A 24,676-nucleotide genomic window follows, 5' to 3' on the forward strand; every position below is an offset into this window, starting at 1 on the left:
AGGTGATGAGAAATCTTTTCATTTGATGCTGAGGCTGAGCCCAGGACCTTACACCTGCTAAGTCAGCATTCTCCACCCAAGCCACACTTGTCTTCAGTGGTGAAGTGTTGAAAACTTTGTCTTTGGAAGTCCTTTCTGGTGTACTAAGGCAAGAAAAAGGAAAACTGTAGAGAGGGAAAGAAAAACTGTAGTTACTGGTGGAAATGATATAGTGATACAGTCCAAGAAGATGTATAGATACTGTCTGGAGATAGTACATGCGAAGCGGCTGGATTTATGTTGAGTATAGAACCATTTTCTGCTAGGTCTGCTGGCACATACCTTTAATCCAGAGACAGGCAGATTTCTGTGATTTCAAGGCCAGCCCGTCTGCATAGCAAGTTTCAGGCCAGCCAGGTTTATATAGTGAGACCTTGTCTCAAAGAAAGAAAGAGGAAAGAAAGTAGGTAGGTCAGTCATTTTCTATTTTCTGACAATTATCAAATAAAATAGCTAAAATAAGGGGGGGAAACCCTAAAGATTCTACCTATTGTACTAAAAATATTAAAGGCCCAGCCAAGTACTCTCTTAATGAGTTATACAAGGGAACTATGCAGAAGACTGTCCCTGCTGAGAAGCGTAGAAAGCCTGGCAAGCAGAGCAGGTGGCGTGGGTCAGGGTCTCGGTGCATCAGATTTGTTGAGGACCTGGCCAGCAGACCGTGTTGTTTGGTGAAACTAAAGAAACAAGTTGAAAGGTTGCTTGGAGATACACAGGACTGTGCCTTTCTGTACTAGAAGAAAGGACAGGAACTCCAGCTGGACTCAGGTATGGCAGTGAAGACAGTGTGGCAAGGACAGACAAAGAATGAGGGAGAGGAACCTCAGCAAACACTTTTGAACAATTTGATCTCTACATGTGAAGAGGTGAAGACCCGACTCATATGTCTCATGTGTGCCATTTCTGGATAAGAAAGTAAAACTGAAAAGCTTAATGCTACAGATATAAGAGGAACAAAGGTGAATGGCATCAGTGAAAGGGAAGACTCCCTGAAAAGGTCATAGAAAAGCACTAATTACAGGAAGAGACTATTGATACGTGAGAATGCGTTAACTAAGAATATGTGGGGCCGGAGAGATGACCAGAGGACTGGAGTCTGGTGCTCATGTATGTGCATCTCTCTCTCCTCTCAAATAAAAATGAAAACTTTGTTTTTGTTTTTGAGACAAGGTATCTCTGTGTAACTCTGGTTGTCTTGGAACTCACCTTGTAGACCAGGCTGGCCTCAAACTCACAGAGATCTGCCTGCCTCTGAGTGCTAAGATTAAAGGTGTGCTACGGTACACTGCCTGGCCAAAAAAATGAAATATTTTAAAAGATTAAAAATATATGATAAATGACAGCATGAAGGGACGAGAAGACAATGGCCATGGTAATACATACAGTTTACACAGGCCTTGTTGAGAGAATCGGCAGTCAGATCCACAGTGAGCTTCTGCCCGGTCCACCAGGAGGGCTAAGACCCACAGCCATCTCTGAGGGCAGCAGTTAGCATTCTACAGAATGTGAGTCTTTATTCACGGTGCTGCTTCTGAGCTAGACAGAATCCTTCTCCTTTTGTTCCCCTCTAATGAGACATGTGAGGACTGCTGTCTCATGTGGTTATCAGCCAGGACTGAAATAAGTGCATGTATTAAGAGGATGTAAAGCTCCTAGCAGCAGGCGGCCACCAGTCCCCTCCCTGAGTAAGGGAAACTGACAGCCTCGGAGAAAATGCTTGTCCCAGAAACAATAACTAACAAGAACCTAGTTCTAGTACCTAGTGTTTCTCACTGTCTTTGGACAACTTGCTGGGTGGACATTTTTGGTGTGTCAGGTGTGTTGTCAAGTAACTTTTATTTGTCATTGCTAATTGTATTAGTCAGGGTTCTCTGGAGGGATAGAATGATATATACATGTGTGTATATGTACATATATATGTTTATGTATGTGTACATATATATATGTATATATATATATATATATATATATATATGATTTATTTGAGTGGCTTATAGGCTCTGGTCCAGCTAGCTAGCCCAACAATAGTATCTCCCTACAGAAAATCCAAGAATCCAGTAGTTGTTTGGTCCGCGAGGCTGGTTGTCTCAGCTGGTCTTTAGTATACACCAGCATCCCAAAGAAGTAGGCTCTGTTACCAGTGAGGGAATGGGCTTGTCAGCACAAGCAATGGGCAGGCAGGCAAAGAGCAACAGCTTCCTTGTTCCATGTCTTTTATATAGCCTGCCCTCAAAAAATGTAGCCTTCTCATTTCAAATGACTTAATCAAGAAAGAAAAAAAAATGCTGGGTGTGATGATGCATGTCTTTAATCCCAGTACTCAGGAAGCAGAGGCAGGTAGATCAGAGTTTGAGGCCAGCCTTGTCTATAAAGGTAGTTTCAGGACAGCCAGGGCTACACAGAGAAACCCTGTCTCTGAAAAAGGGAGGGAAGAGAGGCAAGGAGGGGAGGGGAGAGAGAGAAATCCCTCACAGGTACACCCAGCCCCTTGGATTTTAGTTAATTCCAGATGTAGTCAAGTTGACAACCAAGAATAGCCATCCCACTAACTTCATGCCATGTGAATAAAGCAGCCTCATCCTCAGTTGACTATGGCTGGCTCTCAGAGGAGCTGCTGTGCTGTCCTGTACACCGGTGACACTGGAGTCAACTCTAGGAGGTACTTGTGAACCTCAGGAGCGGACTGACACTGAGTGGCAGGGCAGGAAAGAGAGGCTGGCCTGATGCAGGGTAGAAGAGACCAACATGCCTGCCGAGTTTGGTGCCATGTATTCAATAGAGATGCTTTGCCTTTTGTTCTGGAATGTGAAAACTACAACCGTCTATGTTTTTCTTTCACAGGTCTGTCTGCAGGTTTTGAGCATCTGATCCCTGAACTGGAGTGACTGCTGCCACCCCCTTATTCTTTGCAGAAATGTCTGTCACCTACGACGATTCTGTGGGAGTGGAAGTATCCAGCGACAGCTTCTGGGAGGTAATGCCTCCCCTTCTGATGAATGCAGATCCGAGGTTGCTGGTATCCAGCATACCGTTGTGATTTTGGTAGAGTCAGGAGGAGAGGAAATAACTTAAAATCAGCTGGAGATAGGGCATTGGTTTTTATGGAGTGCAGGAACGCTCTAGCCCTCCGTGGAGGAGGGAGCTTATTTGCCTGGAAAGTCTGATCTTCCACAAGCCGAAGGGCATTTGTGGAAGGTCTTGATAGTTTATACTCCAATGTTTTTGGGTGTCTAGCCCTGTGTGATGGGCAACAACACACAGTAGTTGGCTCAGTCTTACAGGCAGCTTTTACATATGGGTGACCATGCTAGGACATTATTTTCATAATGCAGGCCAGCGGCCAGAGGGCTGAACGAAGGGCCTGGATTTTGATAGACAGTCTGCTTGCAGCTTGTGTCATGGGAACACCCTTCCTGATGAAATTATCATGTGACTGGTTTTGTTTTTGGAAGTTATTCTTCCTCAACCCACTTATTTTTCCTGTCCACTGAAGAAAAGCCAACTGCATTCTTTCTGTTATTGGTGATGGTAGTGCTGGGGGTGGTACTCTACCCCTCATGCATGCTGGGCAGGGCTCCTACCACTGAGTTTAGACTCCAGCTATGAAAGTAATCTCGAGACCATATTTTATCCCCATGGAAAAACCCTAGATTTTTTTCCATTCGGGCTACATAGGACAGAGTGAGGAGAACTGGGCTTGCACCTAGTGGCATTGACCCCAACTGTGCTGTCACTAGCCTGTGTGACCTTGGGCACATTGCCCAGTTTACCTGAGCCTCAGACTCTATCTGTAAAAGGGGCTAATATAGGTTGGCCCCAAAAGAGGCTGCCAGATGAAATGAGATATGCTCTTCAGCCCTGTGTGGGAACCTTCCTGACACAGGAGCTCCCAGAAAGGAAAAGGTGAGTGTGCAGTCCTGTTTTTGGCTGGGGCTAGCATGTCTGAAAAACTGTCACCTGCTGTTGTAGGCTAATGGAAACAAGTGGTCACTAATGCCCTAGCCTTGAAAGATAGCAGAGGGCTCAAACTTCACGAGCACTTTTCTCTCCTGTGCTCCAAGAAGGCTGTGAATGAATATGGCTGACTACCTTATTCTGTTAGAAGTATCTACATAGCCAGATGCAGCGGTTATATGCCCATAGTCCCTAGCACTAGGAAGGCTGAGGCCAGAGGTTGCATTAGCCCAGGACTGGGAGACCAGGCTAGACAACACAGCAAGATTCTGGCCCTAGAACAAAATAGAATGGGGTATGTATTGCCAAGCAGATACTGTGTGTGCACTCCTGTGAGGATATGGCAGGGCATGTAGAGAACAAGTCTGGGAGTTTAAGGAGCATCTCCTACAGGCGCAGAGACTGTGGACATGAAAGAGCTGGTATGTTCTTCCCAGACTGGCTGGCAGCAGTGTTCTTATGAGGCTGGAGGCTCTAACTGGAGTCTGGATGACAAGAGACACCTCTGCCTTCGAAACAGTTAAGGCAGCAAGGGTCACACAGGGACAAGGACAGGTTACTTGCTGCTCACCAATGGGGTGTGTAGGAAGCTGCCTTAGAATTGTGGCTAAGATATGTGGAGCAAGGACAGGGACAGGTGTGTGGGTGGGCAGGCCCTCTTGCCAAACCCCACAGAAGCTATGGTCACAAAAGCAGCCAGGAAGCTGTGTCTGTGTCTCCGTGTGTCTGCACCAGGTGTGTGTACTCCCATCAGCCCATCAGGCATGTGCACAAAGTGTGCTTATGATCTCTGTACTTTTCTGCAGCCGTGTCAGACTCCTACAGAACATTTAGAAACTATAAGTGACTGCCCAAACCCTACTTTCAGTAGTCCTCAAAGCTGCCTCGCTGGTGAATCTCTGCTTATAATCTTAAATGGATGGGAAAACAAGCTCCAGGTGGGTTAGAATTGTCAATTTTCAGAGTAGGATGTGGCAGGACTGGGATGTGGCCACTGGGATAAAGGGGCTGTGTGCCTGCCGTATTTGTGGCCTTCTGGAACTCCATCCAGAAGAGCCTTGTTCCTCCACCTCTCTGAGGTGTTTCCTCACTGTTAGTGCTGTCCTTTGTGCCTGCTATACCTGAATCCCTAGGGTCGCAGAGCTCTTCAGGGCTAGGGCTAGGGCTTCCTTAGTGTCTCTGCATTATCTAGTCCTCAGCTGCACTCTGGAACGTTGCACATAGTGATGGAGAAGGCAGATGAAGAAGGCTCCATCTTGTTGCTGACAAGTCTCTTCACTGTCAGAATGCCAATCAGTCAGTTTTTTAGGGGTCTGGCTTTCAGTTGCTTTGTCAAGAAGCTCATCCTCTGAAAAGTCTTGCTTTATCTTTGGATTTCAGTCACTTGACTAAGCTGTTGGAGAAACATATTTCACATGGAACTGCAGAAATTGAGAACAAGACTGGTCTTTGGTATTGACTCGTTATAGCAGCCTGGCTCCATGAGACTTTGAGGACAAGTGTTAGTTTGGGCTGGCAGGGCAAGAAGGGAGCTGGGTGGCCAGACACAGCCTGAGGGAACAGGTAGTGAGAACTGTAAACGAGGCTTGGACATGGATACCAGGGCCAGAGTGGATTGCCACCAGGATTAGGGTAAAGGGACTGGGAGATTGAGTCCCCGGAGGGACTACTACCCAACCCCAAGCCCACTTTCCAGTCTATCAATTTCCTTCCAGGTCACTGGGCTCTTTATCAGGCCAACCTGTTTCCACGTAGCTCTTGACTGGGATCCCTAGGGTCACAGGGCTCTGTGGGTCTGTCCCTCCTTCACTAGCGTGCTTCTGGGTTTCTCCTAAGAGCTGCTGGTCTTCAGTGAGTACGTAACATCAGGAAGAGGTCCCACCATCCCAACTGGTAGCAGCAGCTGTGGCTCAGGTTCTGGCCATTTTCTAGGCTGTATGCTGAGGACGAAGGCCTCACACCGCTGTGTGGGAGCCTAGAGTTCGAGGAGGGACCTTGGGGGCAGTGGCATGCAGATCTGGTCCATGTTATGGGCTCAGATGCCTGTGGGGCACTGAGAGTCCTGCCTTCCTCCATTGTATACTGCACATCACGTGCACTGAGGACATGGGGTGCAGCAAACCCTGCTAGAAGCTTATGGAGAAGCTCGGTTAAGAGGAGGCTCATTGAGGCTGAAGCTCAGTGGCCAACAGCCTGCCTGCTCTTCCGAAGGACTCAGATTCAGTTCCTAGCAAGCAAGTGCCAGTTCACAGTTTGTCTGTAATTCCAGTTCTGGGGGATCTGATACCTCACACAGATATACATGAAGCCAGAACACCAATATACATAAAATAATAAATAAAATAATTACCTTATGGGACTAGGGAGATGGCTCAGCGGTTAAGAGCAATGGCTGCTGTTTCAGAGGATCTGGGTTCAATTCCAAGCACCTGCAAGGTGGCTCACAACTGTCTGTAACTCCAGTTGCAGAGATTCTGACACCCTTACACAGACATACATGCAGACAAAACACTAATGCACATAAAATAAAAGTATTTTTTTAAGTTCCGCTTTATCCATTTTTTAAGTTTGTCAGTTTGAACATCTGATTAAAGTTCTCTGGTGTTTGTACTTTTAAACTATCAAAGAGCAAGGGATGCCTTTACTGGGCAGTGAATTCTGTGTCCTTTCCTTTGCTGAGTGGAACTCCATTTTCTTTCCCTTCCTTTGAAGACCAGTTGCAGAAACAGGATGGCTGCAGCCAGTGTGGGGTAGGGCTTTGCTGGGAGTCATGCTGGGACAGAAGCTGCCTGTGGTAAAGCAGTCAAAGTACCAGCTGACCCAGGCATGAGCTTCAGCCTTGGCCTCCTAGAGCTCTGCAGGTAAGGAGGGAGCATTATTCCATGTAGATCGGAAGCCCAGTAAGGTGTGATGCAGGCCAGTGGTTGAGGGGAGCACCTGCCAAAGTACCCCTAGATTCTCTGCTCCAAGGTGGAAACGCATTGGGATACCAGAAAATTGAGGGTAAAAGCTAAATGTGGACACAGTTTTCCAGCGGTTTGTTTCCCATTATGTTTTGGTTTCTTCAAGCACAAGTGCCACAGAATTAATACTCAAAGATGAGTAGAAAATGATAGGAACAGAGCAAACAGAGAACTCATCCTTGTTGAAGGGTCAGAATAGGGGTTTGGTAGGTCATAGGGAGTTGATGAGATGGAGGCCCTGTGCTTTACCAGAGGCCCCCTGAAGGTGTGCATATGATGATGTACCTGAGGGAGTGATGGTGTAGGTTGTAGTCTTGTCCTACACTCCTCCTAGCCTCGGTGAGATACTGTGGGTTTGGGGTAAAATAGTCAGGCCCTGGATGTCACCAAAGATTCTGTAGGCTGCAGTAAGGGATCAGTCAAACCTTCTTACTGGCTTGTATCCTCACTTCTCTTCTAGCAGTGTGGAAGCTGTGGAATGGCTTGCTCCTCTTTATGGATGTGCTGGCTACTTTTTTGTCAACTAGACACAAGCTAAAATCATTTGAGATAAGGGAACCTCAATTAAGACACTGCCTTCATAAGTTCGAGCTGTAGGCAGACTTGTAAGGCATTTTCTTGTAGGAGAAAACGCAGGCATGTCCTAGTGGCCAGCCTCCTTGGCACACTGCGCTTCTAAATAAGAAGCATGGAATGCTGAGCCCCAGAAAGGCAGAACACTGAATTTGGAAGTAGTGTAGGTCTAGTAGCTGGCCTGCGGGCAAGTCCTCACTCTTCGCTTCTCCAATGTGGTTCTTCCCAATAGACTGGTGCTCACTATCCAATCTAAGGTAATGTGCTAACCAATCACAGTTGATAGGCTTTTGCTGCGTAAGTGGCTCACATGTAATAAAGCACTTCCTGTTCCCTGAAACTGTCTTCCAAGTGGTTTATCTCTGAACATTTTACTAACTCACAGCCATTGCTGTCTTTTTGGGGGACACCGCAGTAACAGAAACAATTTGGTACTCAAATATGGGAGACGTTGAGTACATAGGGTAAAGGGACCCCCTGGTTAAAAAACAAACAAACAAAAACAATTGGATGCAGAATGGGTAATTTGCCATCATTAGGTCAAAGAGCCACTCAAATCCAGGTAATGAAGTGCCGGCTAAAAAGAAAGGAATTAAAGTACAGATGCTTGAGTTACAGAAGTTTTGGTCTGAGTTCCTACAGATAAATCCTTGGTTTTCTGTAGAGGGTTGTTGTTGTTTTTAAATTTAGCACTGTGGCAGAGAGCTTTGAATAATTCATGGAGAGAGGAAGTTAGGACTTGGCTTCCTTGTCTGAATATTTCTATCATATTATTATGTCTGTCTGCAGTCGGTGCTTACCTGGGGGGAGGGGAATAGTTGTTAAAGCACCTCAAACTTTCCTAGTAGCAGATAAGGATAAGGGCAGTGGGAAAAAAAAAAAAAAAAAAAACAGAGGAAATGAAGATGATGCTGATAGAATAGAGCAAGTCTGGCAAGAAGGCCCCTCAGCACTCTCTTCATTATATCCTTTCTCAGATGCATCACTTGAACACCGTACCATAGAAAGTGAAGACCTCAGCGGCCACCATGTTTAGATCCTTTTTCATGGCTTCGTGCTGGTCATGATGACTACTGGCCAAATGAGCAACCCATAGTCTCTGCTTTTCCAGTAAAATTAAATCCTGCCCTGCAGATACCTTTAGTGTTGTATCCACGTGACCTTAAACCATCCAGCAGTTGCAGACTGCTTGTTAAGATGACAGGTGTCAGTCTCCACATGTAATGCAGTTCTTAGAATCCATAAACATGAATGTAAACACACCAGAGTATTATAAACAGCTGGCCTGAGTATATGAGTCCTCAGGATTTTCTTTTTTTTTTTTTTTAATTTGGAAGGCACATTATTATGATCAATGTGGACTTCTGGCTGATAAAAATTGAAATCGGGTATAGTATTGTGGAGACGTTACCGGGGAAGGAGCATTCTTATCACCTGCTGAACAGGCTCCTGGACCTCCTCAGTATTTTTACCAAGTCCATCTGTGTGCCCTAAGAACTTGGAAAGCTATGCTCTCTTCAGGGGACACAGCAAATTTCAAGATTTAAGACAGGGACCTACTGAGCCTTTTACTAAATTTCTGGCTTGAGTACAAAGTCCCATGGAACAGAAAATGCAGCTCGCTGAGGCAGCTAATATACTTTGCACCAGCTTGCTTATGATGAGGCAGAGCTTCAGAGGGGGCGTAGGTCTGATGAAGAATGCCTCTCTGAGCTAGGCATGGTGGTGCACACCTTTAATCCCAGCACTTGGGGAGGCAGAAGCAAGTGGATCTCTGAGTTTGAGGCCAGCCTGGTCTACAAAGTGAGTCCAGGATGGCCAGGGCTACACAGAGAAACCATGTCTCCAAAAAACAAACAACAGAATGTCCCTCTGGATGACTGGATCCTACCATTTCAAAGAATAGGGAATTGGGCTTATATTTTCAGAGGTTCTTGCAGCTAGCCCTGAAGTGGGCCTTTGTTTCACTTCCGTTGCCCACAAAAATTCAGTGCGAAACAGATGAACCAGTTTGGGTGGAACAATGGCCTTCATGTAAAGAGAAACTGCAGCATGCTCAGGAATTAGAAGAATAGAAACACCTGAGACAGCTAAGCCTCAGTCCCTGGAACTCTCCTATTTTTGTCATTCAGAAAAAAAGCTAAAGAAAAAAAATGGAGATTATTATATGACTTAAGAGCTGTTAATTAACAGTAATCATTCTTTGTTTCAAGCTAATATTTTTGGTTTTCCAGGAAGGCTGGATAATTATCCTCAATGGAAGCCCATTCAAGTTTTACAACAGATCACTGTAAAGAGCTTTTCTCCTGTTCAAACCCTGTTTTTGGACCGGATATAATATTTGCTTTTGCCAGTTCCCATGAGCAATGGCTTTTGTAATACTCAATACTACTACCCAAGAGTTTAAAATTTGGAAGGCCACTCTGGGGAGAGTTCCACACAACATTTTGAGTTAAAAATTGTACTCAGAGCCATAAAACACAACTTCCAGACTATTAACGTTTATACTGACATAGTGTTTATTGTGTTTAGCTTATTCCTAGATCACCTGCTGCTTTCCTAAGACTAAAATTATGTCTTTCCTTGACTTCCATGTTTTAGCTTTGCAAGCTGTATTACAGCAGTGACAACATCCTGTCTTTGGATCACATACCAGAGCTTAGAATTCTCTTCTGAGGATGCTAAATAAAGGAAATGCTCTTGCTGATGAGGCATCACGGCCTCTAGTGGCATCCCTCTGGCAGGATGCAGTAACTGTATGCATAGTCACTTTCATCCGTCTGCAGGGTCCTTAAGTGCCCTTTTTCCTGCTTTAACTCATCTCCAAACGAAACAGATTGTTCTAGGATATAATGCCTGTACCCTATTTCTCCCTTTAGGACCTTGCAGCCAGCAGGGGTCATCCCCAGGGTCATTACAGCAAATAGATGTCAAACACATTGCCTCATTTGGTCAGCATAAATATGTTCATGTCACAGTGGACACTTCTCACCTTCTTATGGTCACATAACGTTTTGTGATGGCAGGAGTGCCCTATAGGATAAGCAGGTAATGGCCTTGCTCATCTTTCCTCATCTTTCCTCTGAGCTTAAACTCTTTTGTCTCCAATGGAAAATTCAGCATGTGACTGAGATTTCTTATAACCCCAAGGTCAAATTGTAGTAGAGAGAACACACAAACAACGCAAAGAACAAATTGATAGGTTGGGGGAGGGGGTATGGGTCTGAATAAGATTCACCCTCAACATCTTATTAATATGGCATTATTTACTTTAAATTGTTTGAAAACAGATGACAAGGGAAATACTGCAGCTCATAGACATTGGGCACCTTTTCCAGGACCTACGAGGTTACCTCTGGTGACCTGGAAAGATGTAATAACAGGCAAATGCCAATCACCAGCCCCACAGCTTACCATTGGTAAAGGTTTCCCTTGTGTTTCTCCAGAAAATGGACTGCAGCCGATCCGTATCCACTCCCTGCTCACCAGACCCTGGATAGCTGAGGCTAGCAAGGAAGCAGATGAAATTGAGCAGCTTCAAGAGACAGCAGCAAGCATCTGTCCTGCTCATGTGTTTACTTACTGCACTGACTAAATAATGCCAGTGCTGAAAATTATTGGGCATCGGTATCCAAGCCTCCTGTTACCATAGGTGAAAGGCAGACGACCTTGTCCTTAGCTGTTTGCTAATATAATGGCTCCAAGCTATTTCCTGATGTGTGGGTCCTGTAAAAGAAAATTCTAAAACTTGGAATGATACCATTCCCATAATCTATTTACCTATGTTATTATCTCTTTAGTTGTAATATATTAGTTGGTGTATTCCACTCGTTGATCAGGATGCTATGCTCCCAGGAAAGCAAAATGCTATAGAGGGGGAACTGTAGGAGAAAATGCAGACATGACCTGGCGCCCAGCCTACTTTGCACACTGCACTTCCTAATAAGAAGCATGGCACACCACAACAGAAGTCAGGACACTAAATTTTGAAGTAACGTGAGTAGCCAAGTGCCTTACTGACCCATAAGCATTGCTGTCTTGTCAAGGGGTGGCATTTCTTAATTGGTGATTCATGGAAGAGGGCCCAGCCCATTGTGGGTGGTACCATCATCCCTGGGCTGGTGGTCCTGGGTTCTATAAGAAAGCAGGCTGAGCAAGCTATAAGGAACAAGCCAGTAAGCAGCACTCTTCCATGACCTCTACATCAGCTTCTGCTACTGGGTTCCTGCTTGAATTCCTACCCTCACTGTTTTTGATGCTGAGCTGTTATATGGAACTGGGAGTGAAATAAACCCTTTCCTTCCCAAGATGTTTTGGTCATAGTGTTTCATTCCAGCAATAGTAACCCTAACTAAGGAAATGGCAACATGCTAGTAACCCTAACTAAGGAAATGGCAACATGCTAGTTTGCTTGGACTGTTAACAGGAAGGGCTCTTACAACTCCCTGGGTTGAGAACTTTGTGAATTAAGGACTCCAGACTGTTTCAGTATCCATGATGGGAAGTATCCTAGCAACTCCTTAGACCTCTTTCTTTCCATGTGGAATGAGAATCCAGATCTAGCTACCAGCCAGATTTGGACCCTGAGAAGACATTATGGGGTACCCAGTCTACTGGCATGGAGAATAGAGTAATGACGTTATGGTTTGTGTGGAGCATATGTTCACACAAGGGTGGCTTGAGCTGCAGGATAGGTGTCAGAGAAATGGTGCTCTGCATCGCTTACGCTGTGTGGGCCATGGCCTCCTGCACCAAGCCTTCCAGAACCCTGAGGTTCTTCCCTCTGTTACCTCATGTCTCCAGGCCAGCTCTGACCACCTTGTTTTTCTTTCCAGACCTATGGAAAGTCCTCATAAAGTTACATCAGGCTAGAGTGGTGATGGTTTATTCACTACGGCACCACTCTGCCTTACATAGTCCTTGGCACATAGCAGATGTTTATTAACTATTTGTGGGTGGCAAGAAGGAGTTGCAGAGCATCAGATGCCAAGAATTGGGAATGCCTGGCTGACTAGTGGTAGTGGTAGACAGCTCGTTTCCAGATTCCAGCATCCTTTATTAGTGTTGAGACAAACATTTGAGTTCTAGAGCATGGACTTGCCTGGAGGGACATTGCCAGCCTTCTGCTGAGTAATGTGGCACAGATGCCGTTCTCTTCCAGGGATGAGAGGGGCCAGATAAGGTTCTTGAGCCTTCATTATAAGGATAAAATCAAGGTTATTAACTTTGGCAAGTTGTCTTAGTATCATACAGCTTTGGGGTTCCTGGGATGAAGCTGCATTGGGATACAGTGGAAGTAGGATTGGGGCCTGGCCCTGCTCTGCAGCTCTTTACCCCTTTGATTGACCCAAGGGAGCCACGGCATGTGGGCTCTGTCTCTTTCTATCTATGTGCTCATGAATGACTTCTCCAGTAAGATGGAAACACTAATATTCCCACCTGCTAAGAGTGCATGAGATGGGGTGTCACAGTGGGACAGTCACTCCCTGCCTTGCAAAACATAAACATTATTGTGATGTAATGCTCAATACTTATTCCTAAGAGCATCTAGTTCAGCTACAGACCAATGTGTCCAAGGTGACTCAGAGAAACTGTTGCTATGGGCACCGTGTTTGCAAGGGCAAATGTGACCCCCAGCTGTATCATCTGTCACGACCCAGGCTGGATAAGACAGTTCCAGCAGCCGAGGGGGCCAGGTGATGCAAGTGCTGGCAGGTGGTCTCGCCAGGGCATATGTGGCCAGGGAGGAATCCATGGGGAAGAGTGGCTGAGCCATTTCTCAGGCAAGGTACTATGGTCTGGGCAGTGCAGGGCCCATTCTGCACCTCTCTACTTCCTGTTCATGCCCGTTTGCCTCCTTCCTTCCGATGGTGCAGATTTTATTGTCGTGCTCCTGAAGCTTTTTATCCCTGCTTCATGTACAAGATTTGTCACTATACAGGCCGTTTCCTAGTTTGTGGTGAGTTTCCTCTGATCCTCACATCTGCCTTCTAGTTCATTGCTGTGCCACACCTTTCATGTTATCCCCAGGGAATAGTCTCCTATCTGCCAGGGATGTGAAGGTATAGCCTGAAACCAAATTCCTGTAGCAGACCAAAGCTACAGGCGAACTGGTGCCTAATGGCTTCAATATCCTGGTTGTTGACAGAAGTCTGTTTTCTACTTTATCCAGTAAGAGCCTTTTCCCCACTCTACCCTACACTTGAGATTCCTCTACCCCCCGCCCCTTCTCTGGGGTTTGCTAGTCTCTGTTGTAAAGAGCTCCCTGAGTGCTCCATTGTGTTTCTTTTCCCATCTATCCTTGCAGCAGCCCCATCTTTCTCATCATGGTGGTTAGGACTTGTAAGATTTTAAATTTAAGTCCCTTGCAGTTTTTAAAAAAGATATTTTGCTTGTGCGTATTCGGTAGCTAGCTAGCCATCTATGTGTGCTCTAGTGAAGGTGCCCATAGAAGCCAGAGGGGATCCTTCTGGAGCTGCAGTTACAGTCAGTTGTGAGCCTGAGAATGGAAGAAGGAGCTCCTGACAGCTGAACTATCTCTCCAGCACCCCCTGTTGGTTTTAGACTTAACAGTTAGGAAACAGTGTGTATAGTCTGCAGTTGTTCAGGATGTCTGTTTCTGAGCAGAAGTCTTTTAGTTTTTGGAGGGTAGCAGGTGTGCATTCACCTAGCTTTAACCCGTGGAATGCTATTTGAAGAGTGCCACCTTAACTTGCAGAGGTGTACTGGCCTACATGCTCTTTGGCCTCTCTGTGGTTTTACTGCTCATGTTTTTCATTGAAAGCCTGCTGTGATAGGCCTGTGGAGGCCTAGAAAAAGAAGAATGGCCCACATGCTGTAAGCCATTGATGCCTTGTGTGTTGTCATGCTTTCGTTGCCTGGTGTACTCAGAACCAGCATACAAGAAGTGAGCCTGCCTGTGGCAGAGACAGTGGTGGCCATTGCCTAACCAGAGGAGAGCAGGGCAGTCTGGGGCACAGATCCAGGACCACTGCCTCAAGAGAGCTTCCACTCCTCCTCTCATGTGGGAGTCAGCCTCGTGACAGCTGAGCCTCTCTGGGGTCTCAGGAAGTACTGTCTGTTCGGGTTTCTTGTGAAACTGAGGTCCTCTCTGGGAGGTCCAGGGTAGGAGTTTCCTCAGTACCTCAGGACCAAGGCAACTCAGGTGGGAACATGAGCTTGGCAGTGTCTCATCTGGCTCATTCTCACTAGGGCCACAGGCTCTCCCTGAGTCCGTGGCTATATTTGAGTAATGTATTTGAGGTGGAACATGTTACTTGCTGTCTCCTTCTCCACTCTGCTCTATGCCCGTCTATATGGCTGTCTGTCCCCAGAAGCAATCCCAGGACCAGTTCAGATTTCTCTGCCACTTCCAGGCCCACTGACAGCCTGAAATGTCTGCTTGCTGAGGCAGCCTTCTTGCACTGGGGACTGGGAGGCAGTTCTTCAGGTTTCAGGAGTTCTTGTTTGAGTGTGGCCACAGCTGTTGTGTGTGCCATTGGGCTGCATGGTTTGTAGCTTGCTAGCAGCTGTTCTTCCCTTTCCTGAAATTTTTGGCTCTCAGCTTTGACCATTGAAGAGGTGAGCAGGTCTTCAGTTGAGCACTGCTGTGACAGATGAACACTGTGTGTCTGTGTTTCCATGTGGCCACCGAGACTCAGTCAGGTTGACTCTTTTCCTCTGGCCATCAGCCCAGTGGTACTCAGTTGTATTATTATTATTTTCTTGTTCTTCTGTAAATGTCAAAGAGACCACAAAGTCCCACTTGAAGAGGACCAAGTGTGTGTTGCGGAGACTGTTCGTTGCTGCTGTTGTTTTCTTTTTGTGGTAAAGAAAAGGAAAACTGAGCAATCAGGCCCCAGTTGCGCTGCTGAACTGCCAGCCTTGCTGAGGAGAACAGTAAGGCTTTGCCTGGGCTGCAAGGGGCTCTGCGGAAGGTATATGATTAACAGTGGGGTTCAAGAGTTCTACCCTCCAGTAAGTGGCAAAGCCATGCTGGGCCTCTGGGTTCCCAGGCTGGCTGTCTTCTAGGGGTCTTTGCTGTTCAGCAGGATTCTGGGTCTTGCGGAGGATGTCATTACCTTAGTCCGCCTGGAGCTCTGGCCCCAGGGACAGCGTTTCTAAGTGTTGTAGCCACCATCTCTCACTCCTAGCATCTGTGTGCAGTAGCTGCATGTTTGTTCTCTTGCCAGGTGTTGTCTTTCTCCCTATTGCAGTCATCTCCAGCAGCCCTTCTCCTTTAGTTAGCTCAGCACTGAAGAAGAGAGACTTGGAAGTGAGACCGCACTGCAGAGAGACCGCCCCTTGTGCAAGCCCACCTTCCTCAGGGCCTCCAGGCTGAACAGTGTACTGGAGAGCCAGTGGGTAAAGACTGCTAGGAAACCTGAGAGGGCTTCAGAGTTTTGAAGACCATGGTAGGAAGCTAACGAGAATACATACAGTCCTTCTTCTGTGCTGTTTGCCGGGGGCCCTCCCCTGTTTGCATGGGTAGCCTTTCAAAGCCCATAGCTTGAAGGATGAAGCAGGCTCAAGGTAGTTCAGTCAGTAGTGGCATGGCATGTAAGCATGGCGACCTGAATTCAGATCTGCAGCATCCACGTGAAAAGCTGACAGTGATGGCACATGCCTGCAACTGGGTGCCATAGGTGAAGACAGAAGGCTCTCTGGGTTTGGTGGCCAGCTAGTACAGCCAAATCTGCGAGTGAGCTCCAAGTTCATCAAGACCTTGTCTCAAAAAATAAAATGAACAACAAAAGTAGAACAATCAAAGAAGATGCATGACATTGACTTCTGACCTCCAACCCCATGTGCACGTGTGTACATATAACCACACACATAGAGTATGAAAGTATTTTCATAGCTATGTCTAATTTAGATAATCTAGCTTCTCTCTTTGTGTGTGAAAAAGAGTAGCCAAAGCTTGTCCTTGACGAATCAGGTTAGAATCTGAGCTTTGCCATCTAGGCTGTTCTACCCAAAAATATTTTACAAACTGCCGTAAGCTCCAGCCCAGCCAGGGTGACTGTGTAGTCTTAGCCAGTTCTCAGCTACTCTAAGCCTCAGTTTCCTCATCTGTAAAGTAGGGGACACTTTCTGCCGCTTAAAGGGTTAGGCAGTGTGTGAAACACCTATCATGGTGTCTGGCGCATAGTAGGCACTAAGTAGGTGGGAAATACTTGTACTGTGTCATTGGGAAGTAGTAATACTCCAACAGGTGAGGATTTAGTTACGTGTTACCTGCTCAGGGAAGCCAACCCTGCTCCATCTGCCTGAACACGTGCCGGCCTCCCTCAGCCCTCCACCTTGCTCACCTGCCTCCTTCCCTGACCTTCCAGTTAGTGTCTGCTCCAGGACCTGACCTGGAGTGGTATACACAGAAGCTCCAGTTTGCTGACTTACTCCTCTTGGTAATAAAATGGGGGTGGGGGCATCTGGTGACATATGGTAACCATCAGTCTGGGGAGATGGGATGAACATGAGGGGACCCCACTGGCTTATATGGCAGCAACCCAGAGATAGGCTAGCCATGCTGGAGGGTCAGTGCACAGCCACCCTCAGTGCTCGCCCCACAGCATAGCTCTATCTCACAGGTTGGGAACTACAAGCGGACTGTGAAGCGGATCGATGATGGCCACCGCCTATGTGGTGACCTCATGAACTGTTTGCACGAGCGGGCCCGCATTGAGAAGGCATATGCACAGCAGCTCACTGAGTGGGCCCGACGCTGGAGGCAGCTTGTAGAGAAGGGTAAGTAACCCTGGGCATGGGTACCAGCTACCCACTTGTCAGGGATTCCTGATGAATTGCTCAGGCCTGGGGCTGTGGTTTTTTTTTGTGGGGGAGGCCTGTGTGGTGCCTGTCACTTTGTAAGCACAGGCTTCATGAGCTTTTGCCCACCAAACTGCCAGTTGCGAAGATCCCTGATCTCTTGTTGCAGCCTTTGCCTCTCCGGTCATTCACAGGAGATTGACAGCTTCTGAGGGCCTGAGGGTGCCTATAGTATAGAGGACCATTTCCTCAGCAGAAAGGAAGTCTATGCTCGAAGAGAGGAGAGAGAAACTGCACAGGCCCACGCAGAAATCTCTGGATTGTGTAGGGACACTATTGTCATTTCATTCCTTCCTAGTTCTTTGTTCCCCAAGGCTTAGGAGGAAAACTCTTAATCAGGACTGTCACTTTGATAAGGGGTTGGGGTAGGAAGGGCAAGGTGAACCGGGTGAGATCCGGCTGGATCATTGAGGTGCTCACAGCAACCGGCAGTCTCTGATCGCTTCCTGACAGAAAGGAGTGGAGCTTGGATTCAGTGGAAAATTGACTCTTTGAATCTTCCCTAATCCCCTGGGACTACAAAATGTTCCCTGTCCTATCTCTATTGACACTGTTATTTTCTGGGCCCACTGCTCATGTGCATGAATAAAGGTGAGTTCATCTTGAGGGAGACCACTCACAATCGTGGACTGTTGTGGGAGCAAGAGAATGTTTGGTTGTGAGGGGTAGGCAGCTCACTTCAGAGAGTTCTCCCCTTTTTGGCCACATGTAAACAAATTGAGATCTGCAGAATGCAGGAAGGATTGTCTTACAAACCTCAGAGAGATCGGGCTTAGGTGGGTAGGCACTTGCCATGCAAACAGAGGTCTTGATCCCCAGCTCCTTATTGCATAAAAGTTAGGCACAAAACTGGGGAGACAGCTCAGTGGTTAAGAGCATTAGTGACTCTGAAAGATCAGAGGACCTGGCAGCTAAAAACCACCTGTAATTCAAGGAGGGAGGGAGAATATACCCTTCTAGCCTTCTTGGGCACCAGGCATGCACATATATCTATGTAGGCACGCAACACATTTAAAATAAAGGTCTTTCAAAAAAGCCAAGTACAGCACCGCAAACCTGTAATCTGGTTCTGTGAAATAGAGTCTAGAAGATCCTGGGCAATCGCTGGCCAACCTGTCTAGCTGAATCTGTGAGCTCTGGTCCTATGCGACTATCAAAAAACACAAAGAGGTAATTATGGAAGATTAACATGAGCCTTGGCCTCCACATAAACTGTGTATGTGCATCACATGTACATTCATTCACACACATGCATGTAAAATATACATATCAGGTGTATATGCTCTCACATGTACACATTACATGCACACATATGCATGTGTACACACACAAGAGCTCAAAGGCTTTAGAAAAGAAATTGTCTGGCTGCTCCCAGGTGGACAGCTATAGGAGTGACAGGAAATCCTGCTGCTAGCAGAGGCTAAGTTAACATGCTTCTCCTGTGTCAGGTCCACAGTATGGGACTGTGGAGAAGGCCTGGATGGCTGTCATGTCTGAAGCAGAGAGAGTGAGCGAGCTGCACCTAGAAGTGAAGGCATTCCTGATGAATGAAGACTTTGAGAAGATCAAGAACTGGCAGAAAGAAGCCTTTCACAAGCAGATGATGGGAGGCTTTAAGGAGACCAAAGAAGCAGAGGATGGCTTCCGGAAGGCCCAGAAGCCCTGGGCCAAGAAGCTGAAAGAGGTATCTCCCTCCGTCAGCCTTCTTACTGGCCCTGCTTTGCCTCTCTCCTGGTGGCCGCTCCGTTGATAGGGCTCCCTTCCTGTACTTTCAGGAACTCGCCTTAGCCATATATCGGGTAGAGAACAGGCCATCTCTGTTGCTAAGGAAGGCTGAGAAACCCTGATATAAGCTCCTAACTTTGAGACCAATATGGACAATGTATGATGACCCTTTGTTAAAAGAAAAGTCCTTGGAAATTGTAACCTAATTTCTGCAAGCCCACCTTAAGCCTTTTACAAAGAGTGAGAGGCACCCCACACACACACCAGGGTCTCACTTTTGACAGGGTGTGACTGCTTGGCCTGGACTCACTGTGTAGATTAGACTTGCCTGGGATTCACAGAGGTCCATCAGCCTCTGCTTCCTGAGTTGCTGGGATTAAAGGCATGCAGAAACATGCCTGACAGATTTTTTTTTTTTTTTTTTGGAGCTTCCATGTGTTGGCTATTCTGACATGCTCTTTCCTTGGATATCTACACCTCTTTCTTTACTCCAGGCAATCTCAGGAAGTGTTTTCCTACCATTCCCTATAGAATTCTATCCCTGCACTTCTGGTGTTACCAGTATCTCTCCTGCTTGGTTTTTCTCCAAAGCACTCAACCCCTTCTAATTTACTCCATCATTTAATGATGCCTGCATTTGGCCACCTAATTTAAATCTACAAATTAAGACATGGATTGATCTCTGTCCTGTGTCCTCAGTGCTTAGAACCATGCATGGAGAAGTATTTACAGAGTGGGGCCTTTTGTTGGAGGTAGTTGTTAACAATGATGAGGCATGGACATTTGTCCCTGCCTTTCCCTCATCTGACAGCACCTGCAGTTCCCCAGCCTGTGTAGTCTCTGAAGGTCTGCACTTGAAGCAGTGCTGCACTCACAGCTTACTCTCCTGTAGGTGGAAGCAGCGAAGAAAGCACACCACACAGCATGCAAAGAGGAGAAGCTGGCCATCTCTAGAGAAGCCAACAGCAAAGCAGATCCGTCCCTCAACCCTGAGCAGCTGAAGAAACTGCAAGACAAGATAGAAAAATGCAAACAGGATGTTCTGAAGGTAAACATGCACTTGCTTTGCTGAGTTGAATGTCAGCGTCACTTGTTGACCCATGTAGAACAGAAGTAGTGTTCTGGGAGCCCTTCTGCTTCTACTGTGAGGTGGTCTCCCTCAGTGGGTCAGTGTAGACCACTTGGTAATCTGATGTGCCCCACTGGTACAGAGAGGCCCCAGAGTCACCAGAATGAAATATTAGGTGGCATCTTGTCATTTAGAAGTCCTGGGTGCTAGGCTTCTCTGCTCCCCTTAGAAGTTCCTAGGGGCTGGGCTTCTCTGCTCCCCTTCATCTGCTCTATAAGTGATACCCAGGGCCTACCTCCCTGCCACTGGTCTGGCCAGCCTGAGTCTACAGGAGAAGATGGAGTGAGGTCACAGCAGGCTGAGTCCCAACAGGATTTGAGGCTGGCAGATGCAAGTGCTGAGCTGATTGTCACCCACTTGACACCCTTGCCTGGCTTCAGATGAGGCAGTGAGCTGTCTTTGGGTTGTGTAATGGCATTCCTGCTTTGAATAACGAGCCAAGGTCAGTTAGCATAAATAACATGCTGCTCTGTAATGTGAGAGCAGGGCATCTGACTCTAGATCCTGCACCCTGCACTGCTCTTTTCACCTCTTCACCTACCAAGGAGAAGTGCCATCTCCATAAGGGTCTGTGGCTCAAGTGGCCCCTGACCCAGCTGAGGTCAGGAGTTGGGGGAGCTCTGGAACAGCCTCAGATGAGGGAGCTGTGCCTCCGTGTTAGATAGCAGTGGGCACTTGAGATCAAGAAACATAGGGCCTGGGAAATGCTAAAAGCACCTGTCAGGACCACAGGAATCTGCTGCTCAGGAAGGTGCTTAGAAGAAAGATACAGCACAGATATAGCACATCCATTGTGTGCACGTGTGTGTGTGTGTGTGTATGTGTGTGTGTTTTCTTTGTCTTGTCTCTCTCCCTGCCTTTTAGCCTGTATGTCTGTGTGTTAAGGAAGGAGAGGTAAAAGCCTTGTTTTTCACCACGCAGAGCAGATCCCACCAGTCTGGTGCTTCAGCAGAACAGACCCAGAACCTGAGGTCTGACTGAAGTGTGTGTCAGGGAGACAGACATTTGTAGTGGTAGCTTCCCTTTTGGAACTTTCCCTCCCTGGGTGGTCTGCCTGTGACCTCAGAGCCCGAGTCGTCTGGGTAGCCCTAGAATGCTAGAGAGGAGTGCAAGCTAACACCAGCTGCTGTTCACAGACTGTTTCTTCCTGGCTAGGAAGGAAATGTGTCTTGCTGTGTTCATCAGAGAGGAGGCTCACATTGCAGCACGGCATACTTCTGAGGGCAACTGGGGACTTTGTCTATCTCTGCTAGGGCTTTTCTGAATAGTGATGACCCTGCCTTGGTCATTGCTTGACTCGGAGGCAGGACATAGCCTCAGTATAGTCAAGCTGAAAGTGGGGAGTCCAGTAAAAGGACCGTTTGCTACTCCAAAGGCTCCAGGTGTTATGACTTGAAGGCCTCTGCTTCTCAGTGCTGGGGCCCTGTGATCTAGAGCTCCCACACAGTGCTTCCATGTTGGGGCACAGGATAGTGTGAAAGATGGCGGGGTGTACCCAGAGTGTCTGTGGAACTCTGTTCTTGCATAAGTGACCTTTCCGTTCCTCATAGAGGACTCAGCGTGACCATCTGTACATTCATAAGAAATTAAGGAACCAGAATCCAAGAGGGTTAAAACAGGAATGGGGCCCAGAATGTGGATGGAAACTGTACCTCGTAGGTCAGGAAAGGCTTCCAGAAGAAGTGTCTCTTTAGAACATAAGGAGCCTGAGTCCTGGGCTAGATTTGGTGCCCTCGTGTAAGACAACAAAGAAGTTATTCCAGTGGCCTAGATACCTTCCTTGGAATAGAGGGGGAGGGGTACGGAGAGCAAGGATGTGTGTGCTGTAGTGTAAAAGTACTTTCAGACAAACCCATAGCTCTCTTCAGTTCTCAGGGCCTCATAATGTAGAACCTTGTAACAAATAGGTGGCCAGACCTTGCTTCCCTCACTTCACCTTGGAAATCATCAATGAGCAGAACCTGGTCACTCAGACAGTCAGTTCTTGTTACTGTGAAAAATATCAGAAAAACAACGTGAAAGAGGAACCATTTATCTTGGTTCAGTTTCAGAGATTTCAGGAAGGGCTGCCTGGGCTCTGTTGTTCTGGACCTTCAAGTTAGAGCACCATGACAGAGGGACCATGTGGTAGAGAGGGTTACTTACCTAATAGTAGGCAGAAACAGCACAGGAAGGAAGATGCCAAAGACAAGCCAGATTGGAGATGTAGAGATGGCTCAGCAATTAAGAGCACTGTCTGCTCTTCCAGAGGTCCTGAGTGCAAGTCCCAGCAACCATATGGTTGCTCACAGCTTTCTATACTGGGATCTGATGCCCTCTTCTGGCCTGCAGGTGTACATGCAGATAGAGCACTCATACATTGAATAAATAAATAAAAATCTCAAAAAGGACAAAGCAGATCCATCAGAGACTTGATCTCTGAGACTTCCTCTAACTGGGCCCTACCTTCTAATAATCCATTCAGGTGTGAATTTTGTAATGAAGTTAGAGCCCTTATTAACCTTTTAGTAGGCCATCTGAGTACAGGGGTGACCATCTCTCACTTATATACCTGTTGGGGGAAGCACTTGGCTAAGAAGCAGCAGGGCATGTGGGGTAAACAGATGTGGGTTGGAAGCAAACCTCTGTCTGTGCCAATTTTAACATAGACTAAGGACAAGTATGAGAAGGCCCTGAAGGAGCTTGATCAGACCACACCCCAGTACATGGAGAACATGGAGCAGGTGTTCGAGCAGTGTCAGCAGTTTGAAGAAAAGCGCCTGAAGTTTTTCCGGGAGGTTCTGCTGGAGGTTCAGAAGCACCTGGACCTGTCCAACGTGGCTAGGTAAGTTCCCCTGAGCAAATCCCATCGGTGTGAGTCACGGGGAAGCTGGTATTGAATAGACTCAGGTGATGCATAGCTGCCTTGGGAGATGGGAGGACAGCTACCAAGAGGGCTTTTCACACCACATTCCAGATGCCCAGAGGCCTGTTTTAGCCAGCATACAGCATAGCCATGGAGGCTTGAGCAGGGTAGGCATCGTGGGCTTAATGCTGACAGCTCTGAATGGGTCTGGAACGGTCTGTTCTGGTGCCACAGTTCAGACCTGCCACTTGGCATTCTGGAAAACAATCTGGACTGATGCAGCATTGTCCAGGCCTCATGTCCTCTGCCTCTGGGACTGCCCCTTGTAAAATTTATGAGGCCTTCTCATCCCTGCTGCCAGCTTGACCTTTGACATTCAGGCTGCAGGTCCTGGGGAGGCCAGAATGGTGAGACACTCCACTTTGACTTGTGACACAGTGGGTCTGCATCAGGAGAGACCCAGATGACTGGGGACAGATAGAAATCTCCTTCATTCATCTAGCAGAACCATTGAGAAATGAATGTCAGGTCAAAGCTTGTTGTCAGTAGAAAAATGGCATCCCCTTTGTCCCTTCTAAAAGGTACAAAGCAGTCATTGCACAGCTGCTTGCTGTCATTCATTTTATCTTTGTGACAGCATGGAAAGTGGGTAGCATTTCCCACATCATCGTGCTGATGAGGAAACTGAGGTGCTGCACAGCTCTTAGGGGACAGGGACAGGCATGGGACTGTGTCCTGCTCCTCTGTGTGTGAGGCACCTTCCACTATGTTTGTGCTTGGCATGTGACAAAGGCCAGAATCAGCACGGCTTGTCTCTATGTTCTAAGAAGCCACCTGGGGTGGTTGCGGTGGTCCATGGTGTAGTCGCTCCTGAGGCTGCTGTAACAGAAGCTGAGTGTCAGACAAGGGAAGCTCATGCTCAGTTCTAGAAGACAGAAGTCATGAACCAAGGTGTGGCCACGCTTCCCCTAAAAACTCCAGGCAGGTCCCTTCTGCTCTCCCAGCATGTGGGGCCTGCCAGAGTCCTCAGCTTCCTGGCCATCTGACCACTTCTCTCCTGTCCCCTGGCCATCTTTCCCTGAGTGTCTAGTGCAGATTTCTCTTTCTCTATAAAGACAGCAGCCCTGATGCATTGGGGCCACTTTATTGAACCCATTTTAAGGTGTTCACTCTAAAAGACCATGCTGTGCAAAGGTCACATGTCCAGCTTAGGACACAGTTCAGTCCTTAGAGAGAAGAGGTATTGCCTCCACTCAGGAGAGATGGAAACTGAGACTCAGAAAAAAGAACCATCTCTACAGATAAGTGAAATATCAGGTCCAGCCAAGACCCATGTTTTTGGCCCCAGGAGGCTGGGCTGGGTCCTACAGTTCTGCCCTCCTCCCTTGATGCCTTTCACAGGGGGAAGGAAACCTCCACCTCTCCTGAGAGGAATGGAGGAGGGGGCACTCTGGACCTCTTCTCAAATGGCTTCTTCCTCAACATGACCTGACTGGGTGGGACTGCAGAGCTGCACCCACACAGCACAGCGTGACCTCAGTGTGCCACCTGGCTTGCCAGGAAACTTACTTGTTGTTGGGTCCTGGGTTCTAGAGGATGATGTCTGCATCTGTACATGAG

The 24,676-nt window shown here is 47.3% G+C and overlaps 1 protein-coding gene across 5 annotated transcripts in view; it reads left to right on the top strand.

The window, feature by feature from the left end:
• The window catches only part of Pacsin2 (protein kinase C and casein kinase substrate in neurons 2), a 98,353-nt gene that overhangs the window by 64,795 nt on the left and 8,882 nt on the right, over positions 1-24,676 (top strand). For all 5 annotated transcript variants that reach the window (XM_021643151.2, XM_021643154.2, XM_060388937.1 and 2 more), the window contains 5 exons: positions 2,881-3,013; positions 17,120-17,276; positions 18,806-19,041; positions 19,975-20,130; positions 22,860-23,035. In XM_021643151.2, the coding sequence (XP_021498826.1) occupies positions 2,954-3,013; positions 17,120-17,276; positions 18,806-19,041; positions 19,975-20,130; positions 22,860-23,035 (785 nt within the window). In that variant the 5' untranslated portion in view covers positions 2,881-2,953. The remainder of the gene's footprint in view (positions 1-2,880; positions 3,014-17,119; positions 17,277-18,805; positions 19,042-19,974; positions 20,131-22,859; positions 23,036-24,676) is intronic.

This window comes from Meriones unguiculatus, chromosome 8 (genome assembly GCF_030254825.1).
Source record: "Meriones unguiculatus strain TT.TT164.6M chromosome 8, Bangor_MerUng_6.1, whole genome shotgun sequence".
In the NCBI taxonomy this organism is placed as follows: domain Eukaryota; kingdom Metazoa; phylum Chordata; class Mammalia; order Rodentia; family Muridae; genus Meriones; species Meriones unguiculatus.